General features: G+C 32.7%; 1 protein-coding gene across 1 annotated transcript in view; it reads left to right on the top strand.

Annotated features, from left to right (window-relative positions):
- LOC132563242 (transmembrane cell adhesion receptor mua-3-like) overlaps positions 1 to 15,062 on the top strand; it is a 50,869-nt gene that overhangs the window by 4,918 nt on the left and 30,889 nt on the right. Inside the window, exons 8-31 of the mRNA XM_060227997.1 lie at positions 434 to 589; positions 775 to 936; positions 1,599 to 1,757; positions 2,075 to 2,236; positions 2,864 to 3,025; positions 3,282 to 3,443; positions 3,697 to 3,855; positions 4,344 to 4,508; positions 4,650 to 4,805; positions 5,057 to 5,218; positions 5,502 to 5,657; positions 6,226 to 6,390; positions 7,184 to 7,342; positions 7,750 to 7,911; positions 8,773 to 8,934; positions 9,091 to 9,249; positions 9,670 to 9,831; positions 10,121 to 10,282; positions 10,602 to 10,763; positions 11,446 to 11,610; positions 11,778 to 11,936; positions 12,774 to 12,935; positions 13,424 to 13,579; positions 13,868 to 14,029. Coding sequence (XP_060083980.1) covers positions 434 to 589; positions 775 to 936; positions 1,599 to 1,757; positions 2,075 to 2,236; positions 2,864 to 3,025; positions 3,282 to 3,443; positions 3,697 to 3,855; positions 4,344 to 4,508; positions 4,650 to 4,805; positions 5,057 to 5,218; positions 5,502 to 5,657; positions 6,226 to 6,390; positions 7,184 to 7,342; positions 7,750 to 7,911; positions 8,773 to 8,934; positions 9,091 to 9,249; positions 9,670 to 9,831; positions 10,121 to 10,282; positions 10,602 to 10,763; positions 11,446 to 11,610; positions 11,778 to 11,936; positions 12,774 to 12,935; positions 13,424 to 13,579; positions 13,868 to 14,029 — 3,858 coding nt within the window. The remainder of the gene's footprint in view (positions 1 to 433; positions 590 to 774; positions 937 to 1,598; positions 1,758 to 2,074; positions 2,237 to 2,863; positions 3,026 to 3,281; positions 3,444 to 3,696; positions 3,856 to 4,343; positions 4,509 to 4,649; positions 4,806 to 5,056; positions 5,219 to 5,501; positions 5,658 to 6,225; positions 6,391 to 7,183; positions 7,343 to 7,749; positions 7,912 to 8,772; positions 8,935 to 9,090; positions 9,250 to 9,669; positions 9,832 to 10,120; positions 10,283 to 10,601; positions 10,764 to 11,445; positions 11,611 to 11,777; positions 11,937 to 12,773; positions 12,936 to 13,423; positions 13,580 to 13,867; positions 14,030 to 15,062) is intronic.

Here is a 15,062-nt window from a genome sequence, read left to right as displayed (position 1 = left end):
AGAAACTGTATTAAAATGTGTTTGTCATTTGTACAATCCTTGATCATATTTGAAAATATAAGTTATGTATAAGATTCATGATAGTGTTGATTATTCAAACGTTTCCGAAAAAAAGAAGCTATGACGTTGACGCTGGAGCTACTGAAAGGGTAAAAAATCTGATTACACTTTATTTCTGACTGCATATCAGAGCGATTTATGTTAAATTGTGAAGTCATATTGCGACTAGATCAGTTATTTGATGATTATAAATCGAATATATACAGAAAAGTAAATGGTAATTATCTTTGTTTATGGATCGATGGGGTGTTCCTTTATTTATTTCTAATCATTGACGTTTGTGATATAGTCAAAGGGTATACCGTTACTGATGTATACCCTTTCATGCTGACATGTTACGTTTCAGTAAGCGCTAATTTCTTTTTTTCAACAGGTCCAGATTTTGGAAATACATGTGAAGAACAAGAGAGTTGTAAATTCAACTCGCAGTTAAAATGTATTCAGTCGCCAAACAAGGACGTAAAGACATGCCAATGCGACAATTCGGATATATACTTCTGGAATCAAAATAGCTCTGTATGTTCTAAACGTAAGTATGATTTCAAATTCAAAATATTGCATTGACATAATAACAGAGGATTGGAAAACAGGCAGAGACAATACAAATCCTGTCCTACGTAATGATATGCAGACATATCTAACAAATAGCACTTTCTACATAGTGAATAACAGAAACATCGTTTTAACTGGCTCAATCTATAACATCTGCCACAGGGTCAAGCTATGGAGGAAGTTGTTTACCTAGTACATCTCGCAGTTGTCTCCACGATAGTGAACTGATGTGTTTGTCAACTGATACCGACGGTTCTCATTCATGCCAATGTCCTCATGATGACGCAATGTATTGGGACTCCATTGTTTTCAAGTGCAAAGAAAGTAAGTTAATGGCGCCGAATAGGGCGTTGTCTTACTGCCAATCATATTCATGTGCCGATTCATTGCGGTTTCTTTCCTTGTTTGTTGTTGTTTTTATATTGATGTGTTTAAAATTTTTTTAAAAAATGATATTAAATATACACACATTCTATTCAGAACAATAGTTGATAAAATACTTTTAACGATATAATGAAAGAAAATATATATTAAAGTATCTCATTTTTCTTCAATTTATAAGTATATGCTTCGAGAGGTTTTTGACTAATATACCTTGGGTTAATGCAGATCGATATTGATAAGTATTACTAAAAAGAGATGATTTTATTCAGTAAAAGGCCTGCGTCAAGAAAAAGAAACAACTTTTGTTTATCACGGGCATGCATTTATCAACTCATATCTACAACAATTACGTGTTGTTAAAAAAGAATTGTTTTAAAGTATGTGTTGAAAATGACCTTTAGTGAGATATGTTAAATATACAACGACACAAACTGACTCATTAATTGTGTGCTGTGTTATTTGTAGTGATGGTGCCCATTAATCACAATGTATTTCTCTCGTAGATTTTTTCATCTGTGAACTTTTATTCTACACGTGATTGATCATGCTATTGTGAAAAGATTACGTCAAACCGGTACTATAAGAATGAGTTTTGATTTTAGAAGCAATATTCGGTGCTCCCTGCGATGATAACTTCACTGAGAGTTGTAGTCATAGTGACCATCTGAAATGTTTACCTTCCCTTTCTGGTAATACAACATGTCAATGCGAAAACGGAACACAACTATTCTGGAACCCCGAGACAAACAAATGCCTTACAAGTAAGAAGATCAACATCTAAGTTACTCTAAATACATTTACATAAGATATGGAATAATTTTTACTAAGAAAAATTTGCAAGTTTAAAGACTTTTTTTCCAAATATGGTATATGTGGTAGCTTCTATTGTCATGCTGAATGCTGTTAGATGTTTTACAATAAATGAATAATGATGAAGGTTGAATATTCCTGTCATGGAAATTACAAACGAAAAGATCGTATATCTATAAAATAAAAAGGGGGGGGGGGGTGGATGGTATCTTATTTTAACGTAATTAACACGGTTTTAATATACTTATTTTCTTTTACGTAACTACAGGACCGGGATTCGGAGAGAGTTGCGATTCAGATTACAAAGACAGTTGTCAGTACAACGAGTATCTACAGTGCATTATGTCCAACACCTCTGGCACGTATGAGTGTCAATGCCCAGATGTGGAAAATAAATATTGGGACAATTCCGTACATACGTGCAAGACAAGTAAATATATTATCAAAGATAGTGTAGTTGCTTTTGTATATTTTTATACGAGGAAATAATTGCTTATAATAACCAACAGCGAAATGAATCAAACATTGATATATATATATATCGTTATAATAATAGCCTTTGTAAGGTTTTGAAAATGTAAGCTTTGACTATATAACATGGGGATATAGTATGGCATTTCTGTAGATCGAACAAAAATTGTACGATGCATATGGTTTGATTTATCCGTAAGTAACAATGCTTGCTAAAAAATAATTTCATTTTTTTTATGTATTTTGTTTCGTGAATTCGCTTCTTCTTGTGTTTTTAAGAAAAAATGATTAACATTAATTGTCATAAAAATACATACATTTCATGATAGTTTGTTTTCAATAGAATGATATAACTTCTTCATATATTCGATACGCTGGACAGGGAAATCTCATCTACTATCGCTCCCCAGCGCATTTTGCTGGTATCTTTTCGAGACATTCTATACAAATCGGTGTTAGATATTATGTGATGCCAATTTTTTTTTCTAATGTATCAACGAAAAGGGAGATAAGTTAGTCGCAATAAATCATTTGGTGAAAAATGAAACTAATTTTAAGCAAGTTTTTTATTTCCGTACTATCTTAGGAAAAGAGTATGGCGACAAATGTGATGCAGAACTTCATGACAGCTGTAAACATTCTTCAGAGTTACAATGTTTGTTAGATATAAGCAATGGCTCGTTTTCGTGTCAGTGTATGGATGAGTCAGCTTTATACTGGGACATTGATACTGCTAGCTGTCGTGAGCGTAAGTAGCAAAAATGTCTATATTTATGAAATTGTTTCAGGAATCATTTTTTTTATAATGAAAAAAACTGTTACCCTGGTCATTGTTTAATTCATACTAAAGTTAAATTCTAAATGTCATGAAATTTATAAGAATATTACTCATAAAATGACAATTTTCTATGGTAATCTTCAGTAGAAATGACAGAACAAAGGACATCATTGTTAAAGCTAAGATTTGTGTTACGTTTCTTCTTACAACAAATTTGATGATTAAGGACCCGGATACGGTACCTCATGTGATGTCAGATATATTGAGAGCTGTCAATTCCAACCTCAACTAAAATGTGTTTGGGATGAAGGCCAAAATGTGTCTACCTGTCAGTGCAATGATGAGTCAACGACTTTCTGGAGTCAGGAAAATTCGACTTGTTTTCAAAGTAGGTTTGTCACAAAAGGGAAAATAACAGCTGTTCATACCACTAGTTAGTTAATTGTAGCTTATAACCGTATTCTGCTGACAATATAGTAATGTACATTATTTGTTATGCTTATTTCCTGATATCTGATTGAGGCTTTGGTCGGTTAACTGAGAGCCTACATGATCTGTCTCCTCACGTAAATGCGATGTTAACATTTTATAAAGTATCAACTAGATTTTCATACTTAAACTGTATTATATCAACGTTGCAGGACCTGTGTATGGCGGAAAATGCAGGCCTAATTTCAGAGAAAGCTGTATTCACAAAGAATATCTTGCCTGTATATTCGATGAATCAGGACAAAGCACTTGTTTGTGTAAAGATGAGAATTCCACGTATTGGGATACTGTTGAATCAATTTGTAAACTCCGTAAGTCATTCATACAAAGCTAAAATCTTATTTGATATCGTGTCCCATCATTTTGTATCACCCGATACCCTGTGCATCTTCACTAGAAAGATAAACATATCTGTATTTATTATTACAGTGAATAACTCTCAATCTGATCAAATTGTATTGATATATTTACAATCCGCAAGCCTTTCTTTATTAGATACTTTAGAAAAAATGACATTTTGGTGTATTATACGACATGTATGAAGACTATTTTTTATGTATCGAGGGACTTGAATATTTTTATTCTTTCTGATGTACTGTAGGACTTGAATATGTTGATTATGATATGTTGAAAGACCTAATCATGGGAATTCTTTTTAACGTATGCAAAGACGGGATGTTTTGTATGTATTGTAGGACTTGAGTATAATTCTTTCTGATGTATTATAGGAAATGAATATGGGGACTCTTTTTGATTTGGTGAAGGACCTGAGTATAGTGATTCTTTTGATATATTGTAGGACCTGAATATGGGGACTCTTGTGACGCCGATTTCATCGATAGTTGCAAATACCAAGACGAGCTTCAGTGTCTGCCTTCCGGTGTAGCTGGTAACAACTTCACATGCCGTTGTCCAGACGAAGAAAACATGTTTTGGGATTTCAATTCAAACTCTTGTGAATCAAGTAAGAAACTATTAAGATTTCCCTGATGAAGGTGAAAATTGTTATCTTGAAAAAAATAATCCACTGGACATATCACAAGTCATTTTTTGTGAAATTAAAGATTAGACCGGTTTATGATAAAATCATTGTCTCTCTGTTCAGGACAAGACTATGGCTCGACCTGTCTTCCTGGCGTTCAAGGTAGTTGTCACTATGAAGATCACCTCAAGTGTTTAGAAAAAGATGGGAAGTATACGTGTCGTTGTGAACGCGAGGACGAAATATTCTGGGACCCCTATATGAAGTCTTGTGAATCAAGTAAGTCTAGTTTATGATTATCTAACTAGGGAACATTTTTCGTAATGTTCATTTGAACTAATTGATAATCTGATGAATATTTTCCATGTTGTTTTCATTTCCTAATATTCAAATATATCGTCAAACATAAAGTCAACCATGTCATCCAGTATACCATGCCGTCTTTGGTTGGAAGCAGCTTTTAATCTTTGATTATGTCATCACTCGTAAAAGCAGATGATGTGTAACATTGTATTTGGTATTTGTAACAGGACCAGAGTATGGACAACCATGTCAGTCAGAATTTCCGTCTAGTTGCAAGCATAATACAGATATCCGATGCTTGAAACTCGGTGGAAGAGGCAACTCCACATGCCAATGTATAAACGAGGATAAGACCTTCTGGAAACCTGATGAACATAAATGTTTTTCGAGTAAGTCATTATTTCACAGTACCTGACGATACTGAAATAAGATGGCAGTATACTGCTCATAAAAGTGATTGTTCCCTGGTGTTTCTGTTTTAGAAGTTTCATGCAAAAGTACATGCTTTGAATTACTTTTTGTATTACTTTAACAGTTGTATCTGTAAAACAATTATTGCATCAGGTAATCAAAGTACAGACACACAAAATGTATTACCTCTCTAATCAGTCAAAATCCAGTCAATTCTATTTGAGAGCATAATCGCATCAAATTAACGTTGTAATTATTCAGGGCCAGAGTATGGGGGACTATGCTATCACAATGGAAGTTGTATGTATAACACATATCTGGAATGTGTTCGATCTGACGTATCGGGGGAACACACATGTCTATGTATGGACGAATCGGTACAGTACTGGGATCAGACGGTATCTACATGCAAGTCAAGTAAGTGTCTGATTGACACCTCATGGATCAGTGTCATATCTCGTGATTAAGATCGTCGCTAATTAGGTTTTCATCACTATATTGGTGACGTACATCTTAAATTGATAACAGGAAAATCATTAGCATCAATCAAAAACTGTAATTATTTTAGTTAAAACTTCCGTATTTAAATGTTAATATTTCAATCTTATGTATTGTTTGATATTATTTACGTATTTTTTTCTTATCACTTATTACATATAGAAATGAAAGAAAGTAATCGTATTTCCCTTGATTGGTAATAATCAATAAAATTATGATCTTTAGAAAATTGAGTTTTAAACGCATAAACATATAATCTCAGATTGAAATGAAATGAAGTTAATGTAATTATCATTCAATGATTAAGATTGTAATTAATCCCCAACATAGGCGACAATGATTGTCATTAATTACTTACTCCTAATGATGATACCACGCCTCAGGATATTGATGAGTAAACAATCACGTGTATTGTTCTGAAAACAACAACACACCTTAATTTTCCAGATTAATTACGTTTGATTGAAATGGATTCTGTTTGTTTAAGGACCTGAATACGGAAATGAATGTGACGCTGAGAAACGAAACAGCTGTAAATACGAAGCAGAATTACAGTGTATAACGACACGCAATGATACAACACGTTCTGTTTGTCAGTGTCCAGATGAACTAGCGACATACTGGGATTCAATAGTCAAGAAATGCACTGCACGTATGTATATCCATAGTTATTGTAATGAGAATCAGTCTAGTTTATATGCAAATATCTAGATAAGAAAAACTTCTAAGGGCCATAAAGATACCATTAGATATTCATCATTTTTTTATTTTGTGTTTTGGGATTTTTGTCGGTTTTTTTGTTTTTGTTTTTTTCTCACAAAACATTTTTTCATGAAAAGAGTAACTTTAAACCAGTATACCTTTTATTTCAGAAAAATAAATGTTCCGTTATTAATTTCATTTGCTTATTGCTGCAGTAGTGTACGTAATAACTATTACATTATGCAAAACGATTGAATATGGATTAAGGAAAATATTTATCTTTAATGGAAAAATTACCTACCTATATCTTAACATGAAACTGGCTGTAAATGCTATAATGTAATTCATTGAGAGAGGTATAAATTGTTTGTTTATTTGTTGAAACATCCGATTATGTCATTTGCAAAAAAATATGCTTAACCTACAATCAATTTACCAAAGCTTCAAAAATGAAATAATATAAATGCGGAAAAAAGATATACATACGATTAGTAGTAGTTAAGCAGCAAATGTTCCTTTTATACATGAATGTATTGTTGAAATAAATCCGGCTCTTATTTGGGGAACATGACATGATTAAGAGATTTACATGGCGAATGAAGCAGTCGATGTTTAACACAAACAGACTCCATGTATATTTAGGAAGCAATCTTCACATTCTTTTGTGTCTTCTTAGCTTAGCGATTCGGGGCTGGAATTTTGTGTTTTATATGACTTTATTTATGACATGATTATACATTTAGGTCTCACATATGGTGGTTTGTGTGACCCAAACTTCCCAGAAAGCTGTAAATATGACAAGGAACTTTTGTGCCTGCAATCTGATACGGGAAACTACACGTGCCGATGTGAACATGAGAACGCAACATACTGGGACCCGGATGAAAAAACGTGTAGTGCAAGTGAGTGAGATCATTTTTTGTTGAATCGAAGCTTTAAACAAATGAAATGATTGGTAATATTTTTGTTGTTGTGGTAAATAAGGTGATACTAATTGTTTCGATGATTTCGATATTCCATATGGGACAAAAACAATAAAATACCACCATGCGGACAAAATCATAAATCAAACGCAAACTCAATACAACTAGAGAAAATATGAACAAAAGAACGACTTTCACGTGGACTACTGAAAAAAGTGCAAGGTGAAGAAGACGAGGTGTTCCGGGAGAGTAAGCGTCTTCTACGTTCTTCAAAACTGAGTTGTACCTTGCCTGTAATTAAATATTTGTTTTATATGATATTAAATGTTTATCAATTAAAATCCACTTCACAATCTGTATTTATCAATATTTCTTTTTTTCTTCAGGGCCATTATACGGGGACCCATGTGACGTTAGGTTGGCAGATAGCTGTATACACAATACAAATTTAATATGCCTATTTTCCAATTCCACTGAAAACAGTACTTGTCAATGTGAAAATGAAAGTTCCACTTTCTGGCATCCGGTGGATACCGTGTGTAAACCACGTAAGATGCCTTTACTCTCTGTTACTGTTTCAATGTCATTGACAGCTATACGTTCGTATTTACATCGTCTCTATATATTAGTTGATAGATCCAGTATTACAAATTTCCTTGGAGCGGTTCTTAAGTACACGCAGTTGAACTACCATTCCCCTACTTATCAACAGACACAGTTCAGATCTTTTTACATCCTCGTACATCTAATTAACCTTTACATTTACCTTTCATATTGATTATACATGTATATTCAGACCCGACATGTTTAATTGCTTGCATTAAATCAGTATATCACTGCGACTTGAAGTTAATGGTCACACTTGCACTGATGTCTGACTGTAACACAAACGTGAAAAATGTTATCATTGCTTTGACCTGTAGACTCTTTATATGTCAGACACGGTAATTGATCACATTAAAAGGTGTCCGACAAGCCAGTTTTCCATCAACCAGTTAGACACTCTTTAACATCAGAATCGTTCGCGTTTTTGAAACATCCTGCATTAATGTTATGTAGCTGAATTTATTTAACAACTACGGGAATAACTGTTACTTATAGGATATAGATTGAAGGATTGTATTAGGAATTGGGAATTATTGCGAAGAGTTGTAGATTTAGATTAACAACAACGATACAATCATGATTTACAATTAAATCATTAATGTCTTAAAATTGGTACCAGCGCTGTATCATCCAGTCCATTGTATTGATACTAATAGACACCTGGATTTGTATGTATCTTTTATCAATGTATTTTGATAGGCATATACTGAGCAGAATTGAATACAATTCGTGATTATTTTTTCTGTTCCATTTATAAATGTAGCTATAAATGATAGATTCTTAATATCATGTTGTTGTTCCAGGACCGGAATATGGAGAAGACTGTGACTCAACATACCCAGGTAGCTGTAGCCACAAGTCACAATTACTGTGCTTGCCAACTGGAGGAAATGGGTCTTATACCTGTCAGTGTAATGATGAAAAGGAGTTATATTGGGATGTGTCAACCTCAACATGTAAACAAAGTAAGCATTTTTGCAATATATATATATATATATAACTAGTTTGTTTTATATGAAGATGAGCTTTGCTGTTGTATATGTTCATTAAATGTTGAAAGGTGAGAATGCATTAGACGCGCATGAACATGATATTACCTATTATTTCGAAATTTCCAACAGGACCACAATATGGAGATGCATGTGACGTCAGATTTAAGGATAGCTGCATGTTTAATGAAGAGTTATTGTGCCGTACTGGAGCGAATAATACGTCTACCTGCGTGTGCCCAAATGAGACACAGTCGTTCTGGAACAATGAAGAATCAAAGTGTAAAAACAGTATGTCAACTTTTTATTTTGTCTGCAAATCAGGTATATTTAAGGTTAATAAATCATAAATAATGTGATTTTGTATTATTAAAGTACTAATAAATGCCGTGATTCCCTAAATATAAAGCATATCAGTTTATGTACAAAGCTGTGAAATGTGTGTCATTCCTATTATTTGTATATAAAAAATGAACACACAAGAAATTATATGAAATTTAAAATTTAATTTATTTCTGATAAAAATAATGAGAAAACATCTGAAATACGAAACAATAATCAGAACTACAAACACAAGAAAGGGGAGGAGTTTTGTTTCCAAACCCTAAATACCACAAATTCGGTGAAAGAAGTTAACCATAATAAGTTAGATATGTTTCTTTTCCGGAATCATTGCTCCAGTTAAGTCAGAGTTTATTTTTTGTATTATAGGACCAACTTATGGAGGGGAATGTGACGCTAACTTTCCTGATAGTTGTTCCTATAACGAGCAACTCACGTGTCTTCAGTCAGAGAATTCTAGCTTAACATTATGTCAGTGTAGGGATGAAAACTCTACTTACTGGGATGAATCAGTCAGCGAATGTATACAAAGTAAGTGTTGTTATCGATTTTTTACTATATATCATCGATTTGGGTAAATTTAACCGAATGTTGTCTTCCTAAAATGTCTTAACGTGCACAGCGTGTGTAGTATGGGTGATATTTAAACTGTAACAGATATCAGAAAATCAGTTTCATAAAACATAATCAGATGCTACTTGTAACATGGCAGATATCGACAATTTAGACACACATTATGAGTATTTAGGTAGTTTAAAACATAATTTTGAAAATAAGAAACATTCGTTTTTACTTTATGGAATTCAATAATATCTTAAAGGGCCGGAATATGGCGGCGTCTGTAATCCGCAACTTCCAGAAAGTTGTATCTACAAATCACAGCTTAAGTGTATGACAACCAACACAACAAACACGTCAATTTGTCAGTGTGCAGACGAATTTATAACCTATTGGGACCCAATTGCTGTTGAATGTATCAAAAGTAAGTCACAATTCCACAGGGGAACATCGGAGGTGTTGTAATTCGTTATCTTGTTTGAAAATTAAGAAGAAATCTGAGTTCAGTTTTTTGTAAAATAAATAATTTTATTTAACCGTAACGTTCATTTTTCTGAATACACTATAAATTCTATACTATAAAGTATGGTCCGGTATAAATTAACCAGATAATAATTGGTTAATTTGGAATACCAAATAGAAAACTTCACTGATACTGTAATACACAATACTAATGTTGCACATTTATACATATGAAAACTCCGCAGATCTGTAATGCATTCGTTTGCTTTTGTATGATTTAGGACCAGAATATGGTGAGCCTTGTGTCGGAAAATACCCTGACAGCTGTCAGTTTAATTCACAACAGCAATGTTTACCGTCTGGTCCGCATGGCAACCACACGTGCAAATGCGCGGACGAAATAGCAACTTATTGGGATAATACAAGTTCGTTTTGCAAGAAACGTATGTATATATTGAGGAATTATGTCACTCCTGAAAGTGAATACAATGGTTATTGGTTGCTATTCAAAATATGACATTACGTTTACAATTTGAAACAAAACAAACCAAAACAAAAATAAATTGTCTTTATTTTCTTGATTCTTTAAAAAGAAGAAATGCATAAATCCGAGAGTGCGCGCGAATCATCAATCAATGAAATTATGCTGAAGTATTGTTTGAAAAATCCATGATTTTTTTTTTTTTTTTTTTTTGCGTTATGAAAATTTAGCTTTTATAATTCGGGTACAATAAATTTTATTACTGGTCTGAAAGCTGACGGAATTTGTATAATGTTTGAAATGCTATGGAATGACAAAATATTTAGGAATAAAAGCTATTAGATAATAAGAAATAGTCGTTTAAATTAATGGTATGCTTTATCTTTTATTGCAAAAAAAACACGAAATCGATTAAGGATGTTTTCGCAACCTTGAGAATAACAACATATAAAGGTAATTCCTGGTGATTATATCTTAGGTTGTCGTTTGATAATATATAAAGCAAGTATTTCGAACATTTACATGACTAAACCTACCGTAACAATTACGTGGTCCAAAATGAATAATCTCGGCCATACTATCAAATAAAAGTTATTAGAGCGTCTTTTTGCTTATACATATATAAATGTATTCACACCAAACAGGTCCTTCCTATGGAGCGAACTGTGACCCCCTTTTCGCTGGAAGTTGTGCACATAACTCAGACCTGTCCTGTGTAACATCATTAGAAAAGGGAAATAATTCAGTATGTCAGTGTTTTAATGAGACAGCAACATATTGGGATTCCAAACAAACCAAATGTATAGAACGTAAGTATTCTCATGTTTTATATTGTTTCAGTCCGTTTAAGACGATTTTCAACAAACAAATAACAATTATTTGTAATGTAAAATAATTAAGTCATTATTACTAAATGAACAGGTAAATACCATATTCAAATAAAAATTTAGTTGCATATCAAATTTCATCTCTTCAGGGCCGAAGTATGGATCCAAGTGTGATACTGAATTTCCGGGAAGCTGCATATATAAGACTGTCCTCACATGTGTATTGAACGATTCTGGGAACTCAACATGCCAGTGTGAAAATGAGGAAGCTACATACTGGGACTTTATCGACTTTGACTGTATACCAAGTAGGTATCTAGATTATACAATGTACACTATGCACCTAATATCTGATATATTTTCTATCAATAAAATGACAATTATATAGATTGTTATTCATTTGTGCACGTTCTTGACATATTTGCTGTTACATGGCGTCTCATATTAGCATTCTGAGTAATTTCTGTTATCGTTTGTATCAGTGTGTATCCAGAGATGTCTCTTTCTTTTAAATGTCTTTCACATTTGTATGGGTTTATTTATTGTAATATTGCAGTTACACATATTATTTTCGTGTGCCTGTTTTATTTTTAATGGTGTCTCAAGGAATATATCTACTTGTTAGTGGCTTGTAACATTTGATTGCTTTATCTCCGGAAATACATTTTTGTGTGTGTCCTGATCTAGTTGTTATGGTATATCATGATAATGTCACTTTTGTGTATTCTGTAATATTGTTTACGGCGTAACATATCTATTTTCGTGTGTCAGGACATATTCTACTCTCGATGATTCAGCTTCATTGCTTGTTTTCATTGTCCCCTTGATATTTTGGGTTATCAATTGAATGCTGCCCTCATCTTAGTTTGAATTTTGTGTTCAGTGTTGATAAATGACAATCAGCATTAGATAGCCACCACCATATAAACGTGCAAGAAACATATCTAAAGAAAATAACATTCAGTAACATCACTTTGATACATTTTGTTTTTGCTCTTTTCTTGACTCCTATTCGTCCTGCATGGTTATACACACGAAGACTATGGTGAAAGTTCAGATAATGTTAATCATAATGTTAATTTTAATTCAGCAACTTTGGTATCAGTCAAACAATTAAAATGACATTTTCGGAATGATTGTTTTAGGACCCAAATATGGTGAAACCTGTGACAAAGAACACGTCGATAGCTGTCAATTCAACTATGACTTAAAGTGTTTACCAACAGAATCACTAGGAAACTTTACTTGTAGATGTCCAGACACAGATCTCATGTACTGGGATAATGAAAATCAACAATGTAAACCACGTAAGATATACCTCAGATATATAAAACAGAAAAAGGACGATTGTATAAAATACACGTGAATAGCATCAATTGATACATAAATAGACATGATTCCAAACGTGGCATGCAGATTAAGACAAATGTCATGATCTTTGATCCAACAGCAGCATCGAAAATTAACAAAAGACACACAAATTTGATACAAATTATACATTTAGCTATGTTACTATGAAATCCTTTGTATAAACATTATTTATAAAAAAAAAATTACGACAGTTTCATGTTGAGCATACTTATTCATAAGTTATGAAATAAAATATTCAACAATTTTAATTGTTTTCTTTATATTCACATATAACGGTTAACAATTTATTTTTTTATTTCACCGATGCATCAACCGTATATCTAATATAGGTTGTGACCTAGAGTAAACTGAGTTCGTTTCAATGTTGTGATGTTGATTTTTATCTTACCAGTCGATACTTACATTTTTCGTTGAATATTGACAGGACCTTCTTACGGAGCTGAATGCAACTTGGATTTCCCAGATAGCTGCAGACATGGAAACCAGTTAAGATGTGTCCTATTTCAAAACAAATCAATTTGCCAATGTCAGAATGAAATCGAGACATTTTGGAATCCCGTTACAACAACGTGTGATCAAAGTATGGCTTATATTCAATGTTAAGCATATTATATATTATAATATACATTTTGATCTTGTTTACTCAAGTCGATATTGATTACAACGACTAAATCTTCACTTTTTACAGTTATTGCACATCAGAAAGTACTTCTTAAGGTATATCTGTATTATAGATAACATTCGCATAGAAATATTAACAATTTTGTTTTAAAGAGTCAATCTCTTTACGAAATGATGAACAGCTTCGCCTTCTTCAGTTCAGATAAGACACACCAAGACAATTTATAATTTATAATGTTCTTTTAAGGGCCTGGTTATGGACAAAACTGTCTGTCAGATTACCATGAGAGCTGTCATTATCAGGAACAGCTCAAATGTTTGCCAACCGGGCCTTTAGGAAATCATACTTGCCAATGTGGGAATGAAAATTCTACTTATTGGGATAGTGTGATCACGGAATGCAAAGACAGTAAGTGATGCGACTGCTATGATACATATGAACCGTATGAAAACTGAAAACTAACAGTGATCGGCAATCACAGATGCTTTAAGCTTTACTTAATAACTAAATCACATGTTCTGATCATGTCAACTTGTAAACTTAGCTTGTTATCTTAACATGTTCTGATCTTGTCAACTAAATCTGTCATCTTAACTTGTCATAAACTTGTAAACGAAACGTGTCGCTTTAACCGTTCCTGAACTTGTCAGCTTAACGTGTTACCTTAACATTTCCTGAACTTGACAACTAATTCAATAACACTGCCAATTGTATTAAACAATCATGTCTATGTTAACATCATTATTTATTGTAAAATGTTAACATCATTATCTTATTGTAAATATGTTTACATCATTAGTTTATTGTTAATATGTTAACATCATTATTTATTGTAAAATGTTAACATCATCAGTTTATTGTTAATATGCTATGTATCTATGTTATGTGTCAGCGTGTAAGGTAACAGTGCATGTAGCTTAATGTTGCTATGATAGTTTTACACCTGTTCTAATATCGTTCTACATCTTTGTATGATAACTAAACAGTGTAATTGAATTTACATTTCATTACAAAACAACAACCCAAGAATGCTGTTATTGGAATAAAACAAAGTGTTTTCTTTATCGATTTGAATACTTGCATGTAATGAATTGAGTTCAAGTTCAAGGCGGAATTTACAATTAATGCCATATTGACGTTTCCATAACAAATTACACGTAGATAAGGTTAATTCATCATCTGAAAAACACTGTGATAAAATCAAACAAAAAACAAATTAGCAGCATTTTTGTTGTTTTCAACTGAATGCTAGAGAGCGTGAAATCCTGTTACTTTAAATAACACGTTCATAAATGTGTAATCTTGTGCAAAATGTAGCTTGCTTTCATACTTAAACAATGTAACATATACTGACATTGACAAACAATATTGCATGTTTTCCGCACTGTTCTATAATAGCTTACACCCCTAAATGTTATCTTACACGCTGAAATTAATGAAA

The sequence above is a fragment of the Ylistrum balloti genome, unplaced genomic scaffold (genome assembly GCF_031769215.1).
Source record: "Ylistrum balloti isolate Yb309-2 unplaced genomic scaffold, AGI_CSIRO_Ybal_v1 Utg371644, whole genome shotgun sequence".
In the NCBI taxonomy this organism is placed as follows: domain Eukaryota; kingdom Metazoa; phylum Mollusca; class Bivalvia; order Pectinida; family Pectinidae; genus Ylistrum; species Ylistrum balloti.
Note: the sequence above shows the minus strand (reverse complement) of the source record. Positions and strands in the feature narration are given on the sequence as shown.